Below are 18,193 nucleotides of genomic sequence, written 5' to 3' on the forward strand. Positions count from 1 at the left end.
ATGGAAGTTGATCCCTGACTTGGATCAACATTGATATGTTGATACAGTTTATATAGTAATTTTTCCTGTAAAAAAACTAGTAAACTTGCAAACTGACATAAACTGACAAGAATAACATTAATAAACAAATAAAACAGAATGTATGTCATTAAAAACGCAACAAATCCAATAAGAAAATATAGGGAAAGCATAAAAATAACTAACATCCATGTTGATAATTCAAGAACTAGCATAAAAAGGTAAAAAGCAAGTTCAGAGAAATAGTAAATCATCCAGTAAAACTCCAGAACAACATCCTCCTCAAAAAGTTGATCATCCTGGAATTAGACTCCATGCGAAACACTGGTGCACGAGGAACCAAAGGAGCTCTGCGATATCTACGATGGTTGTGGAAGGCAAGTCTCCCACACTGGCCACACTTCCTTTTCTTGCGAATTTTCTCTCGAGAACCCCTGTACCTTGAAGTAGTTGTCCTTCCAGCTGACGCTCGACCACCATTGGGAGGCAAGACATAACCTTCTTCATTAATTTTAGGCGGCTTCTCATGGTCGGGAATAGGATAGATAGGAAGAGCATACAAACCTCTATAGTACTCAATGGTATAATACAGACTGATGTGCTTGTAAGGTTCGTCTGGCCCAATCTGCAACATAGCTTTCATCGAATGGGTGCAAGGGAAACTATGCTTCTGCCACCAATTGCAAGTGCAAGTCCTAGCATCCAAATCAACCGTGTGCTTTCCAGTAGGAGAAATTATTTCAAAGACTTTATCACTTGATCTTCTGAACTGGTAGAAACGGCAGTCGGTAACCCTCTTGTTGAGCCTAGCTTGCATCCGGGGAGTAAGTCTTGAATTCCATTTACTAGACTCCACCAACCTCTTGTAGTTCTGCTCCATTACTTTAGCACGAATACAATCCACAAGCTCAAGTGCTGGAAGCCGCTTATCATGATTGATAACACTATTAAAACTCTCCACAATATTCGATGTGTTCTCACCAAACCTTTCTCCTTGAAAAGCATGAGCTGCCCAGTTCTCGAATGGAATATTTACCATCCAATCAATCACTGAATCAAGCTTGAGATTGCTCATACTCTTGGCAGCAGCAAAAAACTTCTCCTTTGTTAAGGCAGTGTAGCACTCTTCAAACAACTTCACAGCAGTTTTCCTGTTCTTACCCTTTGGAACCGGAATATTACCTTTCATGTGGTACAAACAGTAAGAATGGTAAGCCTTTGGGAAGATAATAGGGACATGCTTCAAAAGGCCAGCTCCGCGGTCTGATATGATGGTCAGTGGACGGTCTTCCTTAATAATACTCTTCAGGTTGGTTAAGAACCATTCCCAACTCTCACAATTTTCGCAAGGTACAATACCAAAAGCAACTGGATAGATCTCTAGAAAATACAAAAAAAAAAGATTCAAAAAGTGACACACAAAAACTGAAATCCATGAACAAGTTATTGGGTGAAAAACAAGAATTATGGGATTAAGAACAGAAGTTATGTGATGAACAACTGCAATTATGGGATCAACAACAAGAATTATGGGATTAAGAACATAAGTTATGTGATCAACAACTGCAATTATGGGATCAACATTTGAAATAATGGATCAACAACAAAAGTTATGGAATCAACAACAAGAATTATGGGATTAACAACAGAAGTTATGTGATTAACAACTAAAATTATGGAACAACAACAAAAGTTGATACAAAAAAAAGAGATCACCAACTGAAATTATGGGATCAACAACAAAAGTTATGGGATCAACATTTGAAAAAATGAATCAACAACAAAAGTTATGGGATCAACAACAATAATTATGGGATGAACAAAGTTATGTGATTCATAGAATTGAAATCCAGGTACATATCAGACTATATTGTGTGATTCAACAACTAAAGTTGAAACACTTGATAATTAAAAAAAGAAAAAAAGATTAAAAGACATACCTTGGTTACCAGTTTTCCCGCAAGCAACCATAAGACCTCCCTTAAACTTCCCAGTGAGAAAAGTACAATCAATAAATAACATCGGACGATAGTAGTTATTGAAACCAGTGATGGAAGCTTCGAAAGCAACAAAAAAACTCTGGAACTGCTTTGTTAGACCATCATACTCAAAGTTGACGACGCTTCCAGGATTATAACGTTCAATTGAGTATTTGTACCAAACAAAGTATGAATAGGACTTGATGTCATCACCCCAAAGAGACTCTTTAGTGAACTGTAAACCATGGTATGCCTGACTATATTTGAGATCAATACCATATTCCTGATGGAGCAGATCTTGGACATCAGCTGCAGTCTTCTTCTTCTTTGATGCTCGAAATTCATCTATTAAGATATCCTTCAGAAAAGACTTTGTCATCATGACTTTTGCTGGATCAGAAGAAGCTAAATCACATGCATGCTCTCCGTGAAACGTCTTGCACTGAAACACACCTTTAATATTGGCAACGAGAGATGCATGAAACCTCCAGCTACAACTTTGACTTTTCTTGTTAAAACAACGCACAATGTAACGTTTCTTGTCACTCTTACGTACTTCAAGTTTGTAACCACTATGATATTCATACTTCTTAACAGTATCATGACAATCAATTTTACTTTCAAAAACCTTCCCTACTCCGATTAAGATGTTGGCCCAAGCATCTGACTTCTTGGGGACCCTTTTGACCAAAGATGAATCATCCATAAAATCTTCTACAATATCTACATCGTTGGTTGAAACACAACTTGATGATGACGAATAAGGAGCAACCGAAGAAGAATATGGAACAGAATCAACAACAATCTTAAACTGGATGTTAAACTTCACCACATCGATCCCTTTGGAGATGCAGTAGTGAATGAAAAACCCAACTCCAAATCGTGATTGATCACATGTGATCTTCCATCTACAGTGTAACCAAAAAGTACGAGGTCTTCAGGGACATAAGGCCAGTACTGTTTCACCACACTAATCATCTCGCTGACATTAGTTGACTCCGAAACAGCATGTGATACGGTCAAATTGGATAAAGTGAACTCTGCAATAGCCATCTTTGGCCTGAAACAATAAAACAGTCAAATTGGATCAACAAATCACATCTAATAAAACATAAAAACAATGTTGACACCATAATCTGTCAACAACCAAATTTGATCCAATAAAACAACAGTTATCTACAACCATAATCAGAAAATTGTCCAGGTTATTGCATCAACAATGAAAGTTGATCCAACAAACCTGCATCAAAAAACCAATGTTGATCCAATAAAACAGCTATCAACAACCATAATAAGAAATTTATCCAGGTTATTTGCATCAACAATGAAAGTTGGTTCAACAAACCTGAATCAACAACCAATGTTGATACAAATAAAATGAATATTGTACAAAATTCCAGTGTCAACAATGAAATTTATCCAAAATACTATGTCAACAACAAGGACTTTAAAACAAAAAAACAGCATAAACAACATCATATATGTTACTGTGCATCGAATTAGTATGCAATCGATGCAAATGTGAACCTGCAACATGAAATACTACATGAAAATACATGCTCCATGTTAAAAAATTCACTGCAAACCATAAGAAAATGCCCAAACCTAACCTAAGATACAAATTCAGATTACGTCGCATATCACTCGGGGGCTGCGCCCCCTCGTGAAAGATATATTCAATGTCGAACGTTAGATATGTAAACTGAGTATATAAACACTAACTTGTAACTTCTAATTGATTACACTAACTTCTAACTTCTAATTATATCAAAACTGATAAACATTCAGTATACTCAAAATAAGTCTTCAACAATCAGTATTATCCTAATAATTCTCCTATTAACATATTAACACTAGGAAATTCTCCAAAATAATTCAAAACGAGAACTGGTTCATGCAAAGTATATTGAAGCTAAAAATCAAACCTAACATTGAATTATGAACCGATCTAAATAAAACAGCAGAAATTCAAAAATCAAAGACCGGAGATTGGAGATTGAAGAATTGAAGAATACATGTTGAAGATATGAATAACAATCTCGAATTCAAATAATATTTAAATGAACCAATCAATCCAGTAGAATCAAACACACAGAATCAAGCTTCCAAAAACTCGATCTCTGTAACAGAAAATACAAATAATCTGAAATCAAAATATGAAGATTGAGAAACTACAAATCGAACATGCAAATACAAAATAAATATCTACTCATCTTCAATCACGAATCACCATTACCAATTTGTTTCAGATCGAGAAAATTTTGTTTGATTCTGTTTTTGATAAAGAAACTCTTTCAGATCTGAGATTCAAAAGATACGAACAATGTTGATGAAAAGAAATTCAGTAATAGAAGAAGAAGATGATTTTCTGTTGTTGAATCTGTTGATTTCACATAGAATTTTTCGAATTTTTTCTTCTCTCTGGTTTACAGCTGACGGATGAACAACTCTCTCTCTCGTTTTTCTTTCTTTCCGTTGGATCAACTGGTTTTTGGTTTAAAGATATTAATTATATACAAAGGGTAATTTAGTAATCTAGTAGAAATCTAATTGGTCCCCTGGAAGGCTTTGAATGAAGAGGGGTATTTTTATTGCTTCATAAGGGTAATTTTGAAGCCCGTCAAAAAGAGGGTTATTTATATAATTCCAACTTGTTTATATTCTCATAGAAGTGTACAAGAGACAATTGAAGCAAAATCGATTTTGATTCACTCAAATCAATTCATGAACATTATAGCCATGGTTTGCAAAAGATTGCATTCCTTAATATATAAATGTATTTGTTCATGAACAAACCGATTTTAGAACTTAACCCACTCAAGTATGCAAACGGGTACGCATACTTAGAGTTCCGTACTTGGTCTGGGTTCGCCACTATGCGAATGGGTACGCATACTGTCGTACACCACCAAACTCAGTTGAATTCCCAGACTTGAATTATTATGTCGGTACGCATACGGGTATGCATACTAAGTTCTCGTACTTTCAAATAACCAACCGGTACGCATATGAGTAAGCATACTATAGTTCCTAGACTTGAAATAACATGCAACAGTTAGCAAACAAGTACGCATATTGTGCTATATCCAATCAATGGTTAATCGTTCTAAATTCATCTTAATCATTGATACATTCTTGGAAGACGGGATACCTGTCTCACACAAACTATTAGCTTCAAAGCATTTTTCAAGTGATCAATAGATCAATACGAAAAAATCCGAGTCTACATCAAATGACTGTCTCACACAAATCATGTAAGATGTTACCAGGCGACACAAGATCATCTTTTGACTTTCGTCAAGAATAAAGATGAACTTGGTTAAAGTGAAAGCTTACCAACACATATTTCAAGAAAATATGTAAGCGAGTTAAACTCAGCTCGAAATATCAAATGTGTATAATATAAAGTCTATATAGCTATATGACTTTTGTCTCATTAGGAGATAGAATAGAAATGGACTTCTGAGTGATAGATGAGTTCAAGTCTCCACATACCTTTTGTTGATGAAGTTCCACAAGCTCCCCTTAGTAGTTCTTCGTCTTCAATCGATGAACGTCGTGAACTCTAAATCTCAACTACACATTCTATCCTAATCTGAGACATAACTATAAGTAGACTAGAAATCAAGACTTATAGTTTTGGCAACTAAACTTGACAACAAGCTTGAGATAGCAACACTTGCGAGTTCGACCGAGCAGTGCTCTAACATGAACTACTCGTGCAATACTCTACAGTGTGAACATACACTAATTTTCTACTGTGTGAGCATCCACTATGAAATCACGAAAATTCATGTAAATATTATTTCATCAAAAATAATTATTTGCTTTCAACAATTGCTTGAAAATCAAAATTTGATTTTACAATTTTTTTTAACTCACGTATTTTAAGAAAAGAAAATTTGACGTGAGTTATTAACTCACGTAAATATAAAAAATCGCTCGAACGAGCGTTCGTGTATAAGACCATATATTTTGTTTTCATAAAATCTCATTAAAAAAAAATTCATCACTACTATGAGACCATGTCTATTCAAAAAAATATATATTTCTCTCATATTAGTTATTATTGCTCGTTTCTTAAACTAACGGACGAACGAACGTCTCTTTGCTAAAGCAATTTTTTTAATGAAAATCTACACATGCATATACACATATGAGATTTTGTTTTATTAACAACTCATGAATTTCAAAAAAAAAAACAAAAAAAAAAATTACTTACCTTTGTCGGCGTCGGAGTTGGTCGGAAATCATCCAGTGGCGATTGGTGATAGTGAGCTCCGGCGAACAAAAAAAAAAGTTCCTCTTTCCAACGTGAGAGAAGGTGAAAGAGGAAGGCTTGGTCGGTCATAATAAAAAAAGAAAGAAAAGGGTTTCTTCCCTTTTATAACAATTTTATTTCCAAAAACCTAATTAAACAAGGATTCCCTTTTGGGACGGGCCCGTGATTCCTAAACCGACCAAAATTGAACGTTTGACCGACCAAATAAGCGATGCATCACCTCTCCACGCTCCCTGGACGATGCTCTATCATACTACCAGAGTTCTTATTCAATCCATCACTCGTACATGACATCATCAGGGAAAGTCGAGGATTCTGGTAACATCTTTTACGATTAAGTGCGACCACTTATTTCGTTTACAGGAAAATCACCATCCAGTGCTTACTGCGGAACATGAATGTCCCTCACTAAGCAGGGGACTTAATATTGATGGTGGATTTTCAACAAAGTCTAAAATAGTAAAATCATGATCTTGCATGTTTTTGACACGGCTTCGGGAATGTATGTGAAACTCATACTTTAGGATTTGTGAAAGCTCATTTCACAATAGCTGACTGAGCATACACCCTCTCAGAGATCTGTATGAATATGTTATTCATAAAGCCTCCCCGGCTGAGCTTTTCGACACTTCGCATATTTCATCAACACCTTTATATAGAAATCGAAATGATTGGACGGCTCCTAGACATATTGCATGCTAGTATAGAGCGTTAATGTCATCAGGATGCCACATTGTTCCCTGACTATGTAAAGCGAATATGTATAGAATCTATTAACGATTGGACGGCTCCTAGACATATTGCATGCTAGTATAGAGAGCTAACGTCTTCGAGATGCCACACTGTTCCTGAAAAAGTGGGGGTACAACAACCACACCCAATATTTCGCTTAGCAATCTGTATGGACAAACTCCAATATACTTTCTAGAGAATCAACTAGACGGTCAGACTCAATCTAGATAAAAAGTATATCAAAGAGTTTATATCTCAATCTCTCGATTTGATGTATACTCAAGCAAATAGAAATCTGCGAGTCTTTATCAAATACAAGAGAGATAACTTGGATGGTACCAAAGACCAATATCCAAGTGTCAATCAATTTAAATCAACAACCAAAAGGCCGGATATTCTAATTGATTGAACAACGCACAACCTGTGATATTTCAATTATATAACAAAATATAAACCGGAAAAGAAATAACACAGACACCGGAATTTTGTTAATGAGGAAACCGCAAATGCAGAAAAACCTCGGGACCTAGTCCAGATTGAATACACACTGTATTAAGCCGCTACAGACACTAGCCTACTCCAAATTAACTTCGGTATGGACTATAGTTGAACCCCAATCAATCTCACACTGATCCAAGGTACAGTTATGCTCCTACGTCTCTGATCCCAGCAGGATGCTACGTACTTGATTCCCTTAGCTGATCTCACCCACAACTAAGAGTTGCTACGACCCAAAGTCGAAGACTTTAATAAACAAATTTGTATCACACAGAAAAGTCTACGGTAATAGATAAATCCGTCTCCCACGAATATACCTACAAGTTTTGTTCCGTCTTTTGATAAATCAAGGTGAACATGAACCAATTGATAAACCAGACTTGTATTCCCGAAGAACAGCATAGTATTATCAATCACTTCACAATAATCTTAATCGATGCAGCGAAAAAGATATTGCGGAATCACAAACGATGAGACGAAGTGTTTGTGATTTCTTTTATAGGTATCAATCTCAATCCAATTATTACAATTGTACTCGTACGATAAAAACAGCAAGATCATATCACACAACTACAAGAAAGTAGTATCGGCCTGGCTTCACAATCCCAATGAATTCCTTAAGTCGTTAACCTGGTTTAGAAGAAGAAACCAAAGGTTAAAGGAGAACTGACTCTAGCTTAGCACAACTAGTATCACACAGAAGGTGTGGGGATTATGTTTCCCAGTTGCTAGAGTTCTCTTATATAGTCTTTCAAATCAGGGTTTGCAATCAATGTTAGCTTGGTAACAAAGCATTCAATATTCACCGTTAGATGAAAACCCGATTAGATTCAAGCTAATATCTTTCAACCGTTAGATCGAAAACTAGCTTGTTACACACAAATGAAATACACGTTTCTAGGCTTGTGTAACTGTACCCAAACTTGTACATTTATTGGTTCAACAATAGTCAACCAAATGGTTAGCCATATGATCACTTTCATATCAACCATATTCTTCTTCACCACTAGTTCAAGTGACTCAAATGAACTAGTTAAAGAGTTGTTCAATTGCAAGGAAATCTTATGTAACTATACAAGACACAATTGAAGCAAAAACGATTTGATTCACTCGAATCGGTTCATGAACTAAATAGCCACGGTTTGCAATTTGCATTCTTTAGTTTATATAAGAATAAGTTCACAAACATCGTTTTTAGATATAACCTACTCAAGTTGGCGGACTGGTTTCGCGGACTTAAGTTCCCGGACGGAGTTCACAAACTCCAGCAGAATTTCTCGGGTCGAGAACTTCCGCCAGTTCGCGGACTTGGCTCACGCCACTCTTCCGGTTCTCTTGATCGAAAAAGTTCGCAAACTTCGGTTCAAGGAATAAGTACTTATACATATATGTGTTTCCACAACAATGGTTATATCCTCCAATGATTATATAATCTAAACTCTCATTTCAATCATTGAAACATTCTTAGAGGACGTTGATATTCTATAGTTGTTATTCACAAACTATTTTTCTTCAAAGTAAGCAATTTTCAAAGTGATTGAAACTTGTCATGGCTTTCGTCACTAGGTAAAGATGAACTTGGCTAAAGCGAAAGCTTAGCAACACATATTTCGAGAAATAGATAGGCGAGATAAACTCGGCTCGAAATAGCAAATATGTATAATCTAAGTCTATATAGCAAACCGACTTTTGTCTCAAGATAAGTTCAATTCTCCACATACCTTTTAGTCGATGAAGATCTACCGGTTCCTTGAGTAGTCCTTCGTCTTGAGTGATGATTGCCATGGAGTTCTTGAGCTCAACTACACTTTCTATCCTAATCCGAGACCTTAGCTATAATAGACTAGAAATCAAGACTTATAGTTTTGATCACTAACATTGACAAACGTGCTTGAGATAGCAACGCATGCGAGTTCGACCGAGCAATGCTCTAACAGTTCCTTACTATGCACAATCAGTATTCAGAATGAGTATGATGCTTCCATCATCTCATACCTCATTCTCAAATAAACAATGCTCCTAGACATATTACATGCTTGTATAGAGCAATTCATGGATTAAATTCTAGCACAACATTCATCAATCGAATTCCTAGAAAAATAATCTATTTTATCTCATTACTCCGTTTCATGGCTTATTCCCCACTAAATTCCATGAATTAGTAATAGATAATCAATCTATCTCATTACTCCGTGTTAGAGAATAACTTGGTCAACCTCGCATGTGTTGCTATCTCAAGCATGTTTGTCAATGTTAGTGATCAAAATTATAAGTCTTGATTTCTAGCCTACATAGATAAGTCTCGGACTAGGATAAAAAAGTGTAGTTGAGCTCAAGGACTTCATGGCGATTCATCATACAACGACGAAGATCTATACAAGGAACCGTGGAACTTCATCAACAAAAAGGTATGTGGAGACTTGAACTTATCTATCACTCAAAAGTCTATCTCTACTATCTCCTACTTCTTATGAGACAAAATTCGTATGCTATATAGACTAGATCATACACATTTGATGTTTCGAGTTGAGCATTCATTGCTTATCTTTTATCTCGAAATCGTGTGTTGGTAAAGCGTTTCGCTTTGATCAAGTTTATCTTCACCTAGTGACGAAAGTTATGAAAAGTTTCAATCACTTTGAGATTGCTCTGACGTGAATCGGTCTGTGAATAACGGCTACATAGCGTCCTCTGAGAATGTCTCAATGATTGAAATAAGAGTTTAGATTACATAACCATGTATTCCTTGAACCGAAGTTTTTGAACTTTGTTGATCAAGAAAAATCGGGAGGATTGTGGAATTGACTTGCCAAGTCCGCGAACTGTTAGAAGTTCTCGACCGAGAATTTCTGCTGGATTTTCCAAAACTCGTTTGTGTGCTAAGTCCGCGAACTAAGCCCGCGAACCCAGTCCGTGAACTGGCGGAAGTTCTCTTTCCGAGAATTTCTGCTGAGTTTGGAAAACTCAACCGATTAACTTAAGTACGCGAACTTGTTTGTGAACTTAAGAGGTTATGATCTAAAGATGTGCTATGAACATGAAACATTAAATTACTAAGGAATGCTTTATGCAAACCGTGGCTATAATGTTCATGAGCCGATTCAATCGAATCGAATCATCTTTGTTTTAATTGTGTCTTGTGTAGTTACATAATATCTCATAGCAATTGAACAACTCTTTAACTAGTTCATTTGAGTCAATTGAACTAGTTATGATGAAGAAGAACAAGGTTAATATGAAATGCTCATATGGTTAACCTTTTTGGGTTACCATGTTGAACCAACATACACGTACACGTTTGGGCATGGTTTTCACGAACCCAGTAAACATCTACCCAAGTGTGTGTGACAAGCTAAGTTTTCGATCTAACAGTTGAGAAATATTAGCTTGAATCTAAATCAGGTTTTCATCTAACAGTGAATAAGGATTGCTTTGTAACTAAGGCAAAACCCTGATTTGAAGGCTATATAAGGGAGACATCTAGCATTGTGCAAAACTAATCCCCACACGTCTGTGTGCTACTAGTGCGCCCGCTAGAGTCGATCTCCATTAACCTTTGATTTTCTTCTCTAAAATCAGGTTAACGACTTAAAGACTTCATTGGGATTGTGAAGCCAGACCGATACTACTTTATCGTAGTTATGTGATCTGATCTTGCATCTTCTATCGTACGAGTACAATCGATTGATTGGCTTGAGATCGTGAGAGTTCTCCGATAGGCAAGATAAATAAGTCATAAACATCTTCGTCTCACTGTTTGTGATTCCTCGACAATCCGCTTGTGTAGTCGGGAAGGATTGTAGAGAGGTGATTGATTAATCTAGGCTGTTCTTCGGGAATATAAGACCGGATTATCAATTGGTTCATGTTCTCCTTGATTTTATATCAAAAGACGGAACAAAATCTAGGGTTTATCTGTGGGAGACAGATTTATCCTTTGATAGACTTTTCTGTGTGAGACAGATCTGTTCATTATCAAGTCTGTGATTTAGGGTTGCAAAAACTCTTGGTTGTGGGTGGGATCAGCTAAGGGAATCAAGTGCACAGTATCCTGCTGGGATCATAGGCGTAGGAGTACAACTGTACCTTGGATCGGTGGGAGACTGATTGGGGTTCAACTATAGTCCAGTCCGAAGTTAGTTTGCAGTAGGCTAGTGTTTGTAGCGGCTTAATACAGTGTGTATTCAATCTGGACTAGGTCCCGGGGTTTTTATGCATTTGGGGTTTCCTCGTTAACAAAATTTCTGGTGTCTGTGTTATTTCTTTTCCGCATTATATTTTAAATAATTGAAATAATACAGGTTGTGCGTTCTTGATCATCAATTGGAAATCCAACACTTGGTTGTTGATTGATATTGATTGATCCTTGGACATTGGTCTTTGGTACCGTCCAAGTATTCCTTGTATTTGATAAAGACTCGCTATTGTTTTTAGCTTGAGTAAAAATCAAATCAAGAGAGAGATATTAACTCCTTGAGATACTTTTATCTATATTGAGTCTGACTGTCTATTTGATTTTCTAGCAAAGTATTTCGGAGTTAGTACATACAGATTGCTAAGCGACATATTGGGTGGTGTTGTTAGACCCCCGCTTTTTCAATTGGTATCAGAGCAGGAAAACACGTTTAAGACCTAACAAGTCCGTGTTTGTAGCGATCTGACTCTATGGACAGAGGTGCTATCTATATTAACGTACCACCAGTCTTCGATGACTCCAATTACTTATGGTGGAAAATTTTTATGCGAGCTTTTCTTCAATCGCGTGATTTTCAATCATGGGTATATGTGGTGAATGGTTATGATGCGCCCGTTGTTGCAGCTGGAGACGGAACTGTTCCCAAGAATATTGGTGAATATAATGCTGCCGAGATTCTTGCTGCAAAGCAGAATTCTGAAGGGTTAAATGCTATCATACATGCCATTGCCCCAAGTCTTCAACACCATGTGTCTAATTGCACCATGTCTAAAGATGCTTGGGATATCTTAGAAACCGTATTTGAAGGAAACTCCAGTGAAAAGGAAGCTAGGATTCAAAACCTTAATTCTGATTGAGAGAACCTTCGTATGGCAGATGAAGAAACATTTGATGAGTTTAATCACAAAGTGTCTGAAATTGTTAATGCATCTTTTGCATTGGGTAAGACTATTCCTGAAAAGGACATTGTGATGAAAAATCTCAGATCGCTGCCATCTAGATACGAGTCTAAGAAGCATGCCATCGTTGAGGGGAATAACCTCAATAATCTTTCCAGAAACACCTTGGTTGGGAAGCTAAAGATCTTTGGCCATGAGCATACATCAAAAGTCGGTAAGGATGTTGCCTTTAAAGCACAAAAGAGCACTAAATTACTTTCCAAAGGTAAAAGTGTTCATGTCTCTGAGGATGATCAGTCTGAGAATGATTTTTCAGATGAAGACCTTGACAAGTCGGTCTCCTTGATCACAAGACAGTTTAGGGATCTTCTGTTGAAGAGAAGTAAACGGTTATCAAGAGACAAACCTAGGTCATCAGACAAACCTCACGGTCGCGTACCTCCTAAAAATAGGGATGCTGACGAGGATGATGACGAGGACATGCCTCAGTGCTTTAAGTGTAAGGGTTTTGGCCATTTTTCTAACGAATGCCCAAATTGTAGAAACTACACTGGGAACAAAGGTCTAGCTGTAACACTTGATGAAATGTCTGAAACCTATGACTCCGATGAAGATAGGAAATTAAGTGTAGGGCTCCTTGGTGAAAACATCGATTTTGATACTTGTAGCAATACATATATCAACCTCAATGGGTTGGGAGAAGAAGGAAACCCAATCAAGCTGGAAGATTCTCTAACTGGAAACCCTGTCAGTAATGTTTCATGATCTAATGTATGTCTAGTTGCTTGCACATCTCAGATGCCTGAATACTATCCAAGTTTGACGTGCTCGTTTTGTTCGATGAAGGGACACGAACTATCAAGGAGTTACAAGTACAAGCACCAAATAAGGCACGCCAGCAAACTTCAACGAAGAGCAGATCGATTAGCAAGGAAGCTGAAACTTGGTCATAAGATCGCCAAGGTATGTAGGATCTTATCTTCGTCTAAGAAGTTGGTTTCCAGGGATAGAGTAAGACCATATGAAAAGAAAGTATGGTCGAATCGTTTTGATAGACAGAAGTCTGAAGATTCCTCCCTTGAGGAAAAAGATGGACAAATCGTTGTTCATCGCAACACAACTTGATTGTGTTGTTGGGAAAATCTTGTCTCATGTGCCTGATCGAAAAGAGACAAGATTGAGTGCTGATTCAGGCTTCAGTAAAGTTTTTCCTTCTTTTCTTAGATTTGTTATTTTCTGTCTATCAAATAAAATAAAGGGTTATTATCGACAATTCTACTCTTTATAGGGTTTTAGAGTTGGGCGTATACGAACCTGTCAATAGGTTTCGAACCCTACATTCCTTTTTCCTTTTTGACATCCTATATAAGATTGCTTGTTGAGTTAAGTGATTCAATCACACAAATCCAGTTGTTTATAACTGTTCTCAAAGCACCATGTCAGATGGAAAGGATGTCAACATGATTGTTAAATCTTCAATCAAGGAAAAAGAAAAATCCTGTTTCTAAGTCCCTGAAAAGAAAAAGAAGGAATACAAGAAATCCCAGGGTTGTGCCTTCTAACTCTCAGAAGTTTTCCGATGTTCTTGATGAGTTGAAGGAAGAAGTAAGAAAGGAGATTCGTGAAATAAAGGCTTTTGTGTCAAAGTCCTTAGAAATTCAGAGAGCCTTGGTACGACATAATCAGCCAAGACAGTTCGTTGATATAAACTCCTATCTTCGTGAACCGTATGTTCCAATGGCTGTTGACAACAAGGAGTTTGGGAATGATGCTGAATTTCTCAAAGGCATTGTCGCCTAGGATGTCTTCTTTTTGGATTAGTTGGAAGAATAACTAGTGCTTTGAATAGCGATGATTGTGACTACACATAGCTATTTTTGTTTTCATCTTCTTATGTTATTTTTAGGTTTATTGGTATTAAATTCTAAAAATATTTGGAGGATGATGTTTATTGCAGTATTTTAATGGTTTGTGATATTGCAATATTTTTATGGGATATGTATTGTTTACGTCCGTGAACTTGAAGGTCCCATATTGCAGTCAAAAGTAAAGTCGTTCATGAATCGGTATTCGTATTGATGAAAGGACGAATGGACTTTTGACATATACAAAAGTTATGCCTATGCAGTCATGTATTTGATGGAAAATAGGATAAAATCTTTTGTTCAACAAGGATAAAGTCTATTATGTCGTTATGATGGAAAATAGAATAGATCCTTGTATGTTATCCACGGTATTGATCTTCATTGATCCATTTTATTATATTTTACCGTGAAGGCTCCATTGTGTGTCTTATGTTGAGCACCTTACAACTAAGTCGATTTACCTTGGCTTTGTTGGTTGTTCCATAAGATGCTATATGTCGAGCATTAGGAACTAAATTAATCAACTAGTTTGGTTATTTAGTTATACTCCATAAGTCTTCTTATGTGAGTACATGTACGGTTAAGGTTGTCATATTCTATGATGAACTTAGTCGGGGTTCCATAAGTTCTTTATGTTGAGCCCAAAATAATTAAATTGATTACTTCGGTGATTAGTTTGGTTGTTTGTATTCCAATTAGATTAATTATAGGTTCTCTTGTAATTAATCTAGTTGAGTTTTCATATATTCCACAAGTTCTTGTGTTGAGTATGAAAGGCTACACTATCATGTTCTTTGGTTAATGTAGTCATATATTCCGTAAGGTTTTCCTTATGTTGAGTATTTGAACGGTTAAGTTAGTCATCTCCGTGTGATTGACTTAGTCGTAGCTCCGTGAGTTTACTTATGTTGAGCACTTTCAATTAAATTGATCACTTTTGTGGTTTGATTTAGTTGCGTATTCCAATTGAATTAATCATGGGTTTACTTGTGGTTAATTTGGTTGAGCTTTGGATATAGAAAATCATTCTATGGTTTTTGGTGTCCAATAAAAAATCCTTCTTTTCTTTCGAAATTAAGGTCGCTCTTGTTGTTCTCTCGGGAATGACATCAAATGGGGGAGAGTTCTTTTGAACTTGTGCTTAATGGTAATATCTTGCGGGGAGTGCGGCTGTGGAATTTTATAGGGGTTATCTTGTATCTTAAAACTCCTTGATGAATGTTGTTAGCTTCGGCTATTAGATTGCATCTAAATTAAGTTGGTATGTATTTTTCTTTTGGTCATGAAATGTCTCTTGTGGAAATTTCATTATGATCCCATTCTTGTACCTTTGCCAATTTTATTGACAAAAAGGGGGAGAAATATTGTAGTTCACACTACAAATACATATGGTTTTCGGATCATTGTGTAAGGGGGAGTGGTTTCCATGATCGAGATGGAGTATTGACTAAGGGGGAGTGATACATATCACCGTATAGTATTATTGTTAAAGTCGTGATACAATTGGACTTTGATGTTATATAATAATACTATGACACTGTATAATAATGATCGAGAATCTCGATTTCTCTCATTGTTATAGCTACGGATCTTCAACAACGATGGTGCTAAACTTACAACCTTTGGGATCATTGGAGTACTTGGAAGGACGAAGATTTCAAGGAACGTTGAAGATTAGACTATGGAATAGGAGCCACTAAAGTTTATCTTTTTTGTATTCCATATGTATTAATAGTTTTGTCACTAAAATTGACAAAGGGAGATTGTTAGCATAGCTCGGTCAACCTCGCATGCGTTGCTATCTCAAGCATGTTTGTCAATGTTAGTGATCAAAACTATAAGTCTTGATTTCTAGCCTACATAGCTAAGTCTCGGACTAGGATAGAAAAGTGTAGTTGAGCTCAAGGACTTCATGGATTCATCATACAACGACGAAGATCTATACAAGGAACCGTGGAACTTCATCAACAAAAAGGTATGTGGAGACTTGAACTTATCTATCACTCAAAAGTCTATCTCTTCTATCTCCTACTTCTTATGAGACAAAAGTCGTATGCTATATAGACTAGATCATACACATTTGACATTTCGAGCTGAGCATTCATTGCTTATCTTTTATCTCGAAATCGTGTGTTGGTAAAGCGTTTCGCTTTGATCAAGTTTATCTTCACCTAGTGACGAAAGTCATGAAAAGTTTCAATCACTTTGAGAATTGCTCTGACGTGAATCGGTCTGTGAATAACGGCTACATAGCGTCCTCTGAGAATGTCTCAATGATTGAAATGAGTTTAGATTACATAACCATGTATTCCTTGAACCGAAGTTTTCGAACTTTGTTGATCAAGAGAAATCGGGAGGATTGTGGAATTGGCTTGCCAAGTCCGCGAACCTAGTCGCAGACTCAGTCCGCGAACTGTCGGAAGTTCTCGACCGAGAATTTCTGCTGGATTTTCCAAAACTCGTTTGTGTGCTAAGTCGCGAACTCACGCGAACCCAGTCCGCGAACTGGCGGAAGTTCTCTTTCCGAGAATTTCTGCTGAGTTTGGAAAACTCAACCGATTAACTTAAGTCCGCGAACTTGTTTGTGAACTTAAGAGGTTATGATCTAAAGATGTGCTCTGAACATGAAACATTAAATTACTAAGGAATGCTTTATGCAAACCGTGGCTATAATGTTCATGAGCCGATTCAATCGAATCGAATCATCTTTGTTTCAATTGTGTCTTGTGTAGTTACATAAGATCTCATAGCAATTGAACAACTCTTTAACTAGTTCATTTGAGTCAATTGAACTAGTTATGGTGAAGAAGAACAAGGTTAATATGAAATGCTCATATGGTTAACCTTTTGGGTTACTATGTTGAACCAACATACACGTACACGTTTGGGCATGGTTTTCACGAACCCAGTAAACGTCTACCCAAGTGTGTGTGACAAGCTAAGTTTTCGATCTAACGGTTGAGAAATATTAGCTTGAATCTAAATCAGGTTTTCATCTAACGGTGAATAAGGATTGCTTTGTAACTAAGGCAAAACCTGATTTGAAGGCTATATAAAGGAGACATCTAGCATTGTGCAAAACTAATCCCCACACGTCTGTATGCTACTAGTACGCCCGCTAGAGTCGATCTCCATTAACCTTTGATTTTCTTCTCTAAAATCAGGTTAACGACTTAAAGAATTCATTGGGATTGTGAAGCCAGACCGATACTACTTTATCGTAGTTGTGTGATCTAAATTGCATCTTCTATCATACGAGTACAATCGATTGATTGGCTTGAGATCGTGAGAGTTCTCCGATAGGCAAGACAAGAAAGGTCACAAACATCTTCGTCTCACTGTTTGTGATTCTTCGAAAATCCGTTTGTGTAGTCAGGGAGGATTGTAGAGAGGTGATTGATTAATCTAGGCTGTTCTTCGGGAATATAAGACTGGATTATCAATTGATTCCTGTTCAACTTGATTTCATATCAAAAGACGGAACAAAACCTAGGGTTTGTCTGTGGGAGACAGATTTATCCTTTTATAGACATTTCTGTGTGAGAAAGATCTGTTTATTATCGAGACTGTGATTTTGGGTTACATCAACTCTTGGTTGTGGGTGACATCAGCTAAGCGAATAAAGTGCGCAGTATCCTGCTGGGATCAGAGGCGTAGGAGTACAACTGTACCTTGGATCGGTGGGAGACTGATTTGGGTTCAACTATATTCCAGTCCGAAGTTAG

The 18,193-nt window shown here is 36.8% G+C and overlaps 1 protein-coding gene across 1 annotated transcript in view; it reads right to left on the reverse strand.

Moving 5' to 3' along the window:
• Positions 1 to 268: 268 nt before the first annotated feature.
• Positions 269 to 18,193, reverse strand: part of LOC113342201 — a 30,237-nt gene continuing 12,312 nt past the window's right edge. The window contains exons 2-4 of the mRNA XM_026586818.1: positions 2,956 to 3,057; positions 1,959 to 2,905; positions 269 to 1,398 (exon numbers count right to left, since the gene is read on the reverse strand). Of these exons, the coding sequence (XP_026442603.1) occupies positions 269 to 1,398; positions 1,959 to 2,905; positions 2,956 to 3,057 (2,179 nt within the window). The remainder of the gene's footprint in view (positions 1,399 to 1,958; positions 2,906 to 2,955; positions 3,058 to 18,193) is intronic.

Source organism: Papaver somniferum, unplaced genomic scaffold (genome assembly GCF_003573695.1).
Source record: "Papaver somniferum cultivar HN1 unplaced genomic scaffold, ASM357369v1 unplaced-scaffold_35, whole genome shotgun sequence".
Lineage (NCBI taxonomy): Eukaryota > Viridiplantae > Streptophyta > Magnoliopsida > Ranunculales > Papaveraceae > Papaver > Papaver somniferum.